Genomic DNA, 13319 nt, shown 5'->3' with positions numbered 1-13319 from the left:
CCAGAGGTCCTCAAACTCGGTCCTCGGGGGCCCACACAGTGCATGTTTTGCAGGTCTCCTCACAGAATCACAAGTGAAATAATTAGCTCCACCTGTGGACCTTTTAAAATGTGTCAGTGAGTAATTAATACACCTGTGCACCTGCTGGGTTACCTGCAAAACATGCACTGTGTGGGACCCCGAGGACCGAGTTTGAGGACCTCTGCTTTACTCAATAACACATTGTAAAGACCCACAGGTGCTACTTATTTAACTTGTGATTCTGTCAGTAGACCTTGAAAAATAATGAACTGTTTGAGGGTCCTGCGGACTAAAGGCCCCCCCATACATCAGCAATCAATTGGGGCAATTTACCATTTTGTAGATGATTGTGCAAATAAATCTGCAATGTATGGGGATCACAGATCACGGATTCATATCAAAAAATCAATTGGGATTGTTAAATCAGGTTGTCAAACATGTTGGATTTCACAGTTCAATTGGGGCTCTAGATTGCTAGTATATGGTAATAATCAGCAGACTTGCAGACTGTTTCTAGTAAACTGAGGGCCTTTAAAGTTTGGCAAATCTGTCTTTGCTAAAATTGATCTGCAAATCACTGAACAATGGGGGTAATTCCAAGTTGATCGCAGCAGAATTTTTTTTTAGCAGTTGGCAAAACCATGTGCACTGCAGGGGGGGCAGATATAACATTTGCAGAAAGAGTTAGATTTGGGTGGGTTATAGTGTTTCTGTGTAGGGTAAATACTGGCTGCTTTATTGTTACACTGCAAATTAGATTGCAGATTGAACACACCACACCCAAATCTAACTCTCTCTGCACATGTTAAATCTGCCTCCCCTGCAGTGCACATGGTTTTGCCCAACTGCTAAAAATTTTCCTGCTGCAACCAACTTGGAATTACCCCCAATAACTGTAACTAGCTGTTATACCCATTCGTCGCACTGGTGTTTCTAATTTTCATGGTTGTAAATATGAATGACTTAAAAATTTGGTAAATATATAGAGCTGTAAATTTGAGACGGCTTAATGTAAGTAAATATTAATCCATGGTTCTTGGTGTTACCCCAGTAGCACCCATAGCAGACGGTAAAAAGTGACAGGACCATTTTTGTAGTTTATTAAATTCTACACACTGGAGGTGAAATCCAAATTTTGATCCAATTGTCTGTTTGGTCATTACTGTTAATGCAATGCAAGCCACGCATCGGCAATGACGTCATTATGTCAACCCCCTTTTCATCCCCTTAGGGGAGGTTTATTAAAATTCTAATTACGTAGTTTTCCTATTTCTCCCCTGCAGAATACCTATGTTGAATTTCAGCTTCCTAACATAAGGAGAATGAGGGATGAGTGAGTGAGTGAGTGAGTGAGTGAGTGAGTGAGTGAGTGCTTTCACATTTATAAATATAGATGTATGGGTGCAGATTAGTGGAATCTTTAAATCTGGTGACAAAAATCTCAGAATCTGCAAAAAAACATTTGTGATCGTTAGTGTATGGGGCTTTTAGTTGGAGAACCTATGTCAGGGGTGGGGAACCTCAGGCCCGCGGGCCGTATAAGGCCCGCAAAGCCACTTGATCCGGCCCTCCCAGGCTCACCTAACCAAGGTAGATGCTGGCCGCCCACTGAGATTTTGTTACTAGTGGGCGCCCGCTCACTCCTGAGCTCCGGCTTCCGGCTCTGGCAGTGTGCGTGTGTGCCTGTGCAGCGCTAAGGGAGAGATGTCATGATGTCTCTCCCATAGTTCTGAGGAGCGGGCAGCCAGGCAGAGGCAAGGGTCCGGAAGCAGGAGCGGGGCTGGTGGGTATTGTGTCTTTTCTTTCTTTTAATGTGTGTGTGTAAGCGGCGCTACTAGGGGTCATATCTAATGGGGGCATATCTACTGGGGGCAGGCTAATTTTTAAGTTGATCATTTTTGTATGGCCCCCAAAGGATTTTATAAATATCCAAATGGCCCTTGGTAGAAAAAAGGTTCCCCACCCCTGACCTATGTGGTAGGTCAGTTGTCTGTCGATTAAAATGTACCCTAGTATTTGTGCTTGTGTGTGATAGGACATTAAGGGTGAGATTCAAATTATATATCACGCCCAATTTCCTTTCTAAAATGATCTACGTTATCGCACATATTGTGCCCATAGTAAATAAGAATTTACTTACCGATAATTCTATTTCTCGTAGTCCATAGTGGATGCTGGGAACTCCGTAAGGACCATGGGGAATAGCGGCTCCGCAGGAGACTGGGCACAAAAGTAAAGCTTTAGGACTACCTGGTGTGCACTGGCTCCTCCCCCTATGACCCTCCTCCAAGCCTCAGTTAGGATACTGTGCCCGGACGAGCGTACACAATAAGGAAGGATTTATGAATCCCAGGTAAGACTCATACCAGCCACACCAATCACACCGTACAACCTGTGATCTGAACCCAGTTAACAGCATGATAACAGAGGAGCCTCTGGATAGATGGCTCACAACAACAATAACCCGATTTAGTTAACAATAACTATGTACAAGTATTGCAGACAATCCGCACTTGGGATGGGCGCCCAGCATCCACTACGGACTACGAGAAATAGAATTATCGGTAAGTAAATTCTTATTTTCTCTGACGTCCTAGTGGATGCTGGGAACTCCGTAAGGACCATGGGGATTATACCAAAGCTCCCAAACGGGCGGGAGAGTGCAGATGACTCTGCAGCACCGAATGAGAGAACTCCAGGTCCTCCTCAGCCAGGGTATCAAATTTGTAGAATTTAGCAAACGTGTTTGCCCCTGACCAAGTAGCTGCTCGGCAAAGTTGTAAAGCCGAGACCCCTCGGGCAGCCGCCCAAGATGAGCCCACCTTCCTTGTGGAATGGGCTTTTACAGATTTTGGCTGTGGCAGGCCTGCCACAGAATGTGCAAGCTGAATTGTATTACAAATCCAACGAGCAATAGTCTGCTTAGAAGCAGGAGCACCCAGCTTGTTGGGTGCATACAGGATAAACAGCGAGTCAGATTTTCTGACTCCAGCCGTCCTGGAAACATATATTTTCAGGGCCCTGACTACGTCCAACAACTTGGAGTCCTCCAAGTCACTAGTAGCCGCAGGTACCACAATAGGTTGGTTCAGATGAAACGCTGAAACCACCTTAGGGAGAAAATGAGGACGAGTCCTCAATTCCGCCCTGTCTGAATGGAAGATCAGATAAGGGCTTTTACAGGATAAAGCCGCCAATTCTGACACACGCCTGGCCGAGGCCAGGGCCAACAGCATGACCACTTTCCATGTGAGATATTTTAACTCCACAGATTCAAGTGGTTCAAACCAATGTGACTTTAGGAACCCCAAAACTACATTGAGATCCCAAGGTGCCACTGGAGGCACAAAAGGAGGCTGTATATGCAGTACCCCTTTTACAAACGTCTGAACTTCAGAAACTGAAGCTAGTTCTTTCTGGAAGAAAATTGACAGGGCCGAAATTTGAACCTTAATGGACCCCAATTTTAGGCCCATAGACACTCCTGTTTTCAGGAAATGCAGGAATCGACCTAGTTGAAATTCCTCCATCGGGGCCTTACTGGCCTCGCACCACGCAACATATTTTCACCAAATGCGGTGATAATGCTTTGCGGTTACATCCTTCCTGGCTTTGATCAGGGTAGGGATGACTTCATCCGGAATGCCTTTTTCCTTCAGGATCCGGCATTCAACCGCCCTGCCGTCAAACGCAGCCGCGGTAAGTCTTGGAATAGACAGGGTCCTTGCTGGAGCAGGTCCCTTCTTAGAGGTAGAGGCCACGGGTCCTCCGTGAGCATCTCTTGAAGTTCCGGGTACCAAGTCCTTCTTGGCCAATCCGGAGCCACGAGTATAGTTCTTACTCCCCTCCGTCTTATAATACTCAGTACTTTTGGTATGAGAGGAAGAGGAGGGAACACATACACTGACTGGTACACCCACGGTATTACCAGAGCGTCCACAGCTATTGCCTGAGGGTCCCTTGACCTGGCGCAATACCTGTCCAATTTTTTGTTTAGGCGGGACGCCATAATGTCCACCTTTGGTTTTTCCCAACGGTTTACAATCATGTGGAAGACTTCTGGGTGAAGTCCCCACTCTCCCGGGTGGAGGTCGTGCCTGCTGAGGAAGTCTGCTTCCCAGTTGTCCACTCCCGGAATGAACACTGCTGACAATGCTATCACATGATTTTCCGCCCAGCGAAAAATCCTTGCAGCTTCTGCCATTGCCCTCCTGCTTCTTGTGACTGCCGTGATGTTGTCCGACTGGATCAGCACCGGCTGACCTTGAAGCAGAGGTCTTGCTTGGCTTAGGGCATTGTAAATGGCCCTTAGCTCCAAGATATTTATGTGAAGTGATGTCTCCAGGCTTGACTACAAGCCCTGGAAATTCCTTCCCTGTGTGACTGCTCCCCAGCCTCGCAGGCTGGCATCCGTGGTCACCAGGACCCGGTCCTGAATGCCCAATCTGCGGCCCTCTAGAAGATGAGCACTCTGCAACCACCACAGGAGAGACACCCTTGTCTTTGGTGACAGGGTTATCCGCTGATGCATCTGAAGATGCGATCCGGACCATTTGTCCAGCAGGTCCCACTGGAAAGTTCTTGCGTGGAATCTGTCGAATGGAATTGCTTCGTAGGAAGCCACCATTTTTCCCAGGACCCTTGTGCACTGATGCACTGACACTTGGCCTGGTTTTAGGAGGTTTCTGACTAGTTCGGATAACTCCCTGGCTTTCTCCTCCGGGAGAAACACCTTTTTTCTGGACTGTGTCCAGGATCATCCCTAGGAATAGAAGACGTGTCGTCGGGATCAGCTGCGATTTTGGAATATTGAGAATCCAACCGTGCTGCCGCAACACTACTTGAGATAGTGCTACCCCGACTACCAACTGTTCCCTGGATCTTGCCCTTATCAGGAGATCGTCCAAGTAAGGGATAACTAAAACTCCCTTCCTTCGAAGGAGTATCATCATTTCGGCCATTACTTTGGTAAAGACCCGGGGTGCCGTGGACAAACCAAACGGCAGCGTCTGAAACTGATAGTGACAGTTCTGTACCACAAACCTGAGGTACCCTTGGTGAGAAGGGTAAATTGGGACATGGAGGTAAGCATCCTTGATGTCCAGAGACACCATATAATCCCCTTCTTCCAGGTTCGCAATCACCGCTCTGAGTGACTCCATCTTGAATTTGAACCTTTGTATGTAAGTGTTCAAGGATTTCAGATTTAAAATAGGTCTCACCGAGCCGTCCGGCTTCGGTACCACAAACAGCGTGGAATAATACCCCTTTCCCTGTTGTAGGAGGGTTACCTTGATTATCACCTGCTGGGAATACAGCTTGTGAATGGCTTCCAATACCGCCTCCCTGTCGGAGGGAGACGTCGGTAAAGCAGACTTTAGGAAACGGCGAAGGGGAGACGTCTCGAATTCCAATTTGTACCCCTGAGATACCACCTGAAGGATCCAGGGGTCCACCTGTGAGTGAGCCCACTGCACGCTGAAATTTTTGAGACGGGCCCCCACCGTGCCTGAGTCCGCTTGTAAAGCCCCAGCGTCATGCTGAGGACTTGGCAGAAACGGGAGAGGTTTTCTGTTCCTGGGAACTGGCTGTTTGCTGCAGCCTTTTTCCTCTCCCTCTGCCACGGGGCAGAAATGAGGAGCCTTTTGCCCGCTTGCCCTTATGGGGCCGAAAGGACTGCGCCTGATAATACGGCGTCTTCTTATGTTGAGAGGCTACCTGGGGTAAAAATGTGGATTTCCCAGCCGTTGCTGTGGCCACCAGGTCTGTTAGACCTACCCCAAATAACTCCTCCCTTTTATAAGGCGATACTTCCATATGCCTTTTGGAATCAGCATCACCTGACCACTGTCTTGTCCATAACCCTCTTCTGGCAGAAATGGACAGCGCACTTACTCTTGATGCCAGTCGGCAAATATCCCTCTGTGCATCACGCATATATAGAAATGCATCTTTTAAATGCTCTATAGTCAGTAATATACTGTCCCTATCTAGGGTATCAATATTGTCAGTCAGGGAATCCGACCAAGCCACCCCAGCACTGCACATCCAGGCTGAGGCGATTGCTGGTCGCAGTATCACACCCGTGTGAGTGTATATACATTTTAGGATATTTTCCTGCTTTCTGTCAGCAGGTTCCTTAAGGGCGGCCGTATCCGGGGACGGTAGTGCCACCTGTTTAGACAAGCGTGTGAGCGCTTTATCCACCCTAGGGGGTGTTTCCCAACGTGCCCTATCCTCTGGCGGGAAGGGGTATGATGCTAATAACTTTTTAGGAATTAACAGTTTTTATCGGGGGAAACCCACGCATCATCACACACTTCATTTAATTCCTCAGATGCAGGAAAAACTACAGGCAGTTTTTTCTCACCCAACATAATACCCTTTCTAGTGGTACTTGTATTATCAGAAATATGTAAAACATTTTCCATAGCCTCAATCATGTAACGTGTGGCCCTACTGGTAGTCACATTCGTCTCTTATTCGTCGACACTGGAGTCAGTATCCGTGTCGGCGTCTGTATCTGCCATCTGAGGTAACGGGCGTTTTAGAGCCCCTTATGGCTTTTGAGACACCTGGACAGGCACAGGCTGAGTAGCCGGCTGTCTCATGTCATCAATCTTTTGTAAAGAGCTGACACTGTCACGTAATTCCTTCCATAAGCTCAGCCACTCAGGTGTCGACTCCCTAGGGGGTGACATCTCCATTACAGGCAATTGCTCCGCCTCCACACCATTTTCCTCCTCATACATGTCGACACAATCGTACCGACACACAGCACACACACAGGGAATGCTCTGATAGAGGACAGGACCCCACTAGCCCTTTGGGGAGACAGAGGGAGAGTATGCCAGCACACACCAGAGCGCTATATATATACAGGGATAACCTTAAGAAGTGTTTTTCCCCTTATAGCTGCTGTTTTATTAATACTGCGCCTAATTAGTGCCCCCCCCCCTCTTTTTTAACCCCTTTCTGTAGTATAGTAACTGCAGGGGAGAGCCAGGGAGCTTCCCTCCAACGGAGCTGTGAGAGAAAATGGCGCCAGTGTGCTGAGGAGATAGGCTCCGCCCCTTTTTCGCTGACTTTTCTCCAGCATTTTTATGGATTCTGGCAGGGGTTAAAATACATCCATATAGCCCTGGGGGTTATATGTGATGTATGTTTGCCAGCCAAGGTGTTTTTATTGCTGCTCAGGGCGCCCCCCCCCCCAGCGCCCTGCACCCTCAGTGACCACAGTGTGAGGTGTGTATGAGGAGCAATGGCGCACAGCTGCAGTGCTGTGCGCTACCTTGGTGAAGACTGATGTCTTCTGCCGCCAATTTTCCGGACCTCTTCTTGCTTCTGGCTCTGTAAGGGGGCCGGCGGCGCGGCTCTGGGACCGGACTCCGAGGCTGGGCCTGTGTTTGGTCCCTCTGGAGCTAATGGTGTCCAGTAGCCAAGAAGCCCAAGCTGGCTGCAAGCAGGCAGGTTCGCTTCTTCTCCCCTTAGTCCCTCGATGCAGTGAGCCTGTTGCCAGCAGGTCTCACTGAAAATAAAAAACCTAAAACTAACTTTTATCTAAGAAGCTCAGGAGAGCCCCCTAGATTGCACCCTGCTCGGTCGGGCACAAAAATCTAACTGAGGCTTGGAGGAGGGTCATAGGGGGAGGAGCCAGTGCACACCAGGTAGTCCTAAAGCTTTACTTTTGTGCCCAGTCTCCTGCGGAGCCGCTATTCCCCATGGACCTTACGGAGTTCCCAGCATCCACTAGGACGTCAGAGAAATCAGGTTACTGTGTAAAGGGTTGGGTGCCTCACTATTCCGGGGGTAGCGAGCTGAAATAATGATACAACGTCCCTGAGGGCAGAAACAGAACGAGTGTGGAAAGGGGTGAAAATAATTGAATCTCACCCTTAGACTGTAAACTCCCTTGAGGCAGGGACTGCTATAACTAAGAAATATTCTCTGTGTAATTGGTGATGCTATGTAAAGAAACGATCATAATATGCATAGTGTGTGTGTTATTGCCATACTATGAATATGCTAATATCAGTGATTGGCAACCTTTTACACTAAAAGGGTTGCATGTGTGGGCCTCTAACTTTAAAATTGCCCGCACACTGTTCATAATAAATGAAAACAATATATTTAGTCCTAGAAATAGACAACACATTCCCACAGAATAAATTTCACATGCCATGCACCGCAAAGCACCCATCAGACCACTCACAGTGCTATATGCACTCTACAGTCCCATTCACTCAACAAACCCATCATCCTGAATCACTTATACCCCTTTCACACCGCAAAAATGACCCGTTATCGACCTGGTATATTGCTGGGTCGACACGGGTCACTGTGCTATGTGAAAGTGGCCATGACGAATTCCCAGGTGCAGTGTGAACGGGTTGCCGGGACGATGCGACCTGGGATTCGTTCACTGCATAGGGAGAGGCAGTGCTGAGATGATCTTTTCTCCCAGCAGAGCCTCCGCACCTGATTACGCTGAGGTCCCCGCCCCCATTGGCAACCCGACCCGGCATATTGCCAGGTCAGGGAAGCCAGTTGTTAGGGTCCAATGCCGAGTCCTACCCGGGCAGGACCCGGCATTTGCGACGTGAAAGCGGCTTTCAGTGCACAAAGCAGTAAAAAGTACCATGTCATAAGAAAGAAGACATGGTCTGCAGAGAAATGTGTAGTGGGACACATTTCATCCCCTGGGCTGCCTGTTGCCCATCGCTGCCTAATATTGACACAATACCATCATAATATCCACTAGCAATTACCTGTAGGTGAGTAGATGGACACAGTAATACTCCTCGTACAACCCGAGAAAAGTCTCGTAAGTTGAAGACATAATGAGACTTTGAAGGGGTTGGTAGGAACTTTTCAACAGCTGTTTTATAAATTGCCATTGTTGCTTGTATCATAAGTTTTCCGGATCTGCAAAAAAACACATCGAAGCTCACAATTTCAGAATACAGGAAAATACAGTGTGAGAGGCATAATACATAGGATGTTAGCGTTACTTGATAATACCTAGAAGGATTCATTAAATGTTTCTTTAAGTAGGGTAAAATGTAGCATATTTTCTCAGCATGATGTATCTCCTTTATGTATGCATCATCAAGTCATTACGAGTATGCCCTTTTGCCCTATGGGTTAACCAACTCATTTAGGCAGGGGCTGCTACCGGAAAAACCTGCCATGACTATCACCAGTGCTTCATGAGCTTGTAGTGTACAATAAACATACTAAAGTAGCTACAGGTAGATCCCAGACCCAAGTGGCCTCACATGACGAGACGTATGTAATGATCCGGGGTGAGGTGCGAAATGCCGTCCGATCTCGGAGGTTTTTCTTAAATGGGCAATCACTTACAAGGCATGGTTTTGCCTTGTAAGTGATTGCCCCCTTAAAAAAAATCAAAACATCCAAGATCAGCGAACATCTCGCACCTCCGGCGATCACAGGCGTCAATACATCCGGCCACAAGTGTTTAATGAAAGAGATATATAATAAAAGTAACTATTTCTTCTGATGTCCTATAACCACAAACTAGATATGTTTATATTGTCAATATCGAAGGCATCGTTGCAGAACATACCAGAAATGCTCAACTGGGTTCAGATCTTCTGACTGAAAAAACCATGACAGATAGATAGCCTCATTATCATGCTCAATGCACCATTAGCAGTCACTCACGGTCTTGATGTGGGCATCATTCTAGATGGTATTCCTTACAATAGGGAAAAAATGCTGGAACATGGGGTGAAGACTCTGTACCAATTAGGGATTGACTGTATCCACAGCACGCCTGGATAATATGCCCCACTACACTACAGGACTCTCAGAACTCCTGGCTAGAAACAATCTCTCATGGTGGTGCTCTATTTATTCTCCCTCCAGGGGTGTCGTGGACACCCCAAGAAGGAAAATAGTTGTCGGTATGCTGGCTGTCGGGATTCCGGCCCAGGTATGCTGAGCGCCGGGATCCCGACAGCCGGCATATCAAGTGCCACCCCACTGCTGCCTGGCTCTTTGCATCAGGTGTGATGAGCAGTATATGCACTGCATTACAACAGCTCTCATCAAACCATTTTGTCTTGTCCCATAAATCAACTACTACTTTGGTGGATGAGCCCATGACCTGGGCTTGTTAATGATTACACTGCTGGTTGAGTCACTGGTCTATGTCACATTGCTTTCCTGCAAAATTGATACATACTGTAGTTGAACACAAGTCTTTGCAGACAGATCTTGTGGGCTTTTGCACTTTGCATGCAGCCCAGTGGACGCAAGTTAAAACAATTCACAATCGTACGCTACACAGTTGCATCTCCACTTGTGGCAGAGGGCAGGGGCTGACTGGGATAGAAAACCAGCCAGGGAAATTTGTGGAAGCAGCCCTTATGGGGGTGCGGTCTGATGGGGGAGGGGGGGGGGGGTCTGTTGAGCGGGGCAGGGTGCCACCTCAAAGGGCCTGTTTGTACGCAGATGTGGCCTTCCTTGCGGCTTTTGCTGGAGTTGTGTCTGAGACCAGGGGCGGATTAGAAAATAAAATGAGCCCTGTAAAGTTTTGTAGAAGTGGCCAAACATTGGCAGTACCGAGATATAACATACCTTGTAGCCGTGGCAGCATCACTGGATGGCAGAATAACAGAATGAATGAGGAAAATGCAGTGTAATGAGTGCAGTGGGCTGCCTGTCAAGTGGGGGGTGGGGACACATTACAACACACAAAACAGGCCCCACAGACAAGACAGCCTACCAGGAATCTTCCTGGTGAGCCCTATGGCCAATCTGCGGAGAGGGAGTAACTGGGAGATAATGAGCCATTCACATATAGGCAAGGCTAAATGAGGGCACATTGAGGGCGTTTTGATAGGACTGCAGGATAGAGTTGTACAAATGCACAAACATACCTGTTTCCTGATGGATCTCTTGCACCTACAGTAGTATAATGCTAGTGCACTTCAATACTGATAATTATGACTATGAAACCAAGCATACGAATAGGGTCTGTGCAGACGTATAGATATAACCCTGCATACGGGCAAATATCCCTGTGTTTAACTTTCACGTGTTGGCTGGAAGGTTTCAGTAATAAGCATAAATTGTGTTCAGATTGTAATATGTATCTTAATTCATGGGATTTAATAAAGATAGCAGATGAGTATTTATTTTACCAAATAAGTGTTAGAAGTTATTTATGATTTATGAAATATGACAGTCAAATTGATCTAACTAGTGATCTTCCTCTTAACACCTGTCCATATTTGGAGCTTTAATACACTGTTGCTATGTTTCTCTAGGCTTTAGGCTACCTTCATGTCATTTTTCTTCTATTTAAACATTCAATTCTTTATCTTCTAATGAGCGTTTTTTATTGAATAGATTGAAGCATGTGTAACAAATTCATGAGACGTTGAGAATGCACATTTTTTTATCTTTTTAATTAGTCTTATTTGTTATCCACATATGAGAGCTGATGTGTTTAATTATGTTCAATTATATTTATTAATTGATTATCCACACCTTTGCACATTTAGCCATTGGGCTTTAAATACCGTTCCAGACTGAGGCAGGATTATACCTTTGATAAAGTCACGGGTCACGTGACGAAACGCGTTAGGTCCCGCCTCCTTCATCACACCTTGCACCAGATGTCCACATTGGAAGCAAGCTACATTGACCGTATGAGCCTTTGCGGACGTGCCTTTGTCTGCCAGCCGCCTCCATCAACACAGGTCCTGCCTCCTCCAGCACTCCTTGCTCCGGGTGTCTGTATTGAAGGTGTGCTTCAGTGACCGGGTGAGCCGTTGCGGACGTGCTTTTCCCCGCTAGCCGCATACATCAGCACGCGGCTCCAACTTCTGAGTGATCTGACGGCTTCCCCCTCCTTGCTATTCAGCACTAGTGGGCATCGCAGGACACATAGCCGAGGACGCTCGGCTTTGGACCAGCCCACGGGAGAGGTATCATTATATTTTCACCATCCAGTTTGATGTTGGCAAATTCACTAAACCTTTGGGATTGCTTATTGCTTACTGCTCCATCACAAATTCACCAGCTGAACTTCCTATGATGCTTGTGGACACTCATTTAGAGGACTAAACAGCTGTTGCTTTAATCAGCGTGATATATTTACATATATTGATAATCAAGGTGTGTGTTTTATTAATGTACTGTAATTTATAATATATTTTATTTGTTTAATAACTGTTTATTGTGCCTATGGTAAATAAATTTATCTCATACACATCGGCTCTCACACTTCCCTCGTTATATTGCGCAGCCGTTTCTTTGTCTTGAGTGTGCTACTGCGCAGTCTACAACAAAATAGATACTCTAGGGAAACTTCATTCCCTACCCAAGATGGTCGCTGATAGTGTATCTGTGTATACGCAGTACAATCTTGCCACTGTGTAAGAGCATCATGGTGGAGGACGCATGTCCTCCTCTTAGCTCCTGAGACCCATACTCTGCCTTGAAGAAGGTCCCTTTAGAATATGTTGGTGTACAGTGGCTCTGTGAACGGTATTGTGAACAGTCCAGGACGGCGAGGCTGATCCAGTGGATGACCTGGGCCTTTCCTGGTACCTTTTCCAACTGCCCTTACAGATCTGTGATTGCCAGTTCTAAAAGATTAGCCGGTAATTGCCTCAATTTCTGCGCTACTAATTCACATCTGCTAAGAGTGCTATAACCATTGCTTTGATGAATATTTAACTGTTATTTGTAATGTTATAGATGTGCCTGATTAAACATACAGTACTGCACCATATATATTTGCTCCTTACTTTTTAGTGCCATTCATTTGGATATTGGAGAGTATATCACGGGGAATGAATTGAGCAACAACAAGACCTACAATGTTCAATTCTGACAGCTGATCAGTTTGAAACAAATTACTTTGAAGGAACAGTGTTCTTTTATGCTGGAAGAAAGTGGGAGAATTGGGCCTACAAGGAGATCAATTACTCTGTTAGCAACCTACTTGCCACCTATTTATGTCTCCTGATGCAGCTGGCCACTTAGGGGGAGGTGCTGGGCTGTTGTGTCAGTAGGCCCCACCCCCAACCCAAGGAAAATGCTGCTATTTGTGTGTCCACATGCAGTGCTAAATGACAAGATTTACGTAATTTAGCCTCACTCCCTCAATATGGCTCTGACATTTCTGGTCATTTTCCCCCCATCCAGTCCACTTCACTAAGAAGTGGCCAGGATGTGGGATACCTACCTACACTTGTGAGGGTGCAGGAACCCTACCAAGACAACCGTGAGTCTCCAGCAACTTCGGGAGAGTAGGCAAA

The 13319-nt window shown here is 46.6% G+C and overlaps 1 protein-coding gene across 2 annotated transcripts in view; it reads right to left on the bottom strand.

The window, feature by feature from the left end:
* Positions 1-13319, bottom strand: part of DNAH3 (dynein axonemal heavy chain 3) — a 952415-nt gene that overhangs the window by 181915 nt on the left and 757181 nt on the right. For both annotated transcript variants that reach the window (XM_063934423.1, XM_063934424.1), the window contains one exon: positions 8790-8946. In XM_063934423.1, the coding sequence (XP_063790493.1) occupies positions 8790-8946 (157 nt within the window). The remainder of the gene's footprint in view (positions 1-8789; positions 8947-13319) is intronic.

The sequence above is a fragment of the Pseudophryne corroboree genome, chromosome 7, assembly GCF_028390025.1.
Source record: "Pseudophryne corroboree isolate aPseCor3 chromosome 7, aPseCor3.hap2, whole genome shotgun sequence".
Classification (NCBI taxonomy): Eukaryota; Metazoa; Chordata; class Amphibia; order Anura; family Myobatrachidae; genus Pseudophryne; species Pseudophryne corroboree.
Note: the sequence above shows the minus strand (reverse complement) of the source record. Positions and strands in the feature narration are given on the sequence as shown.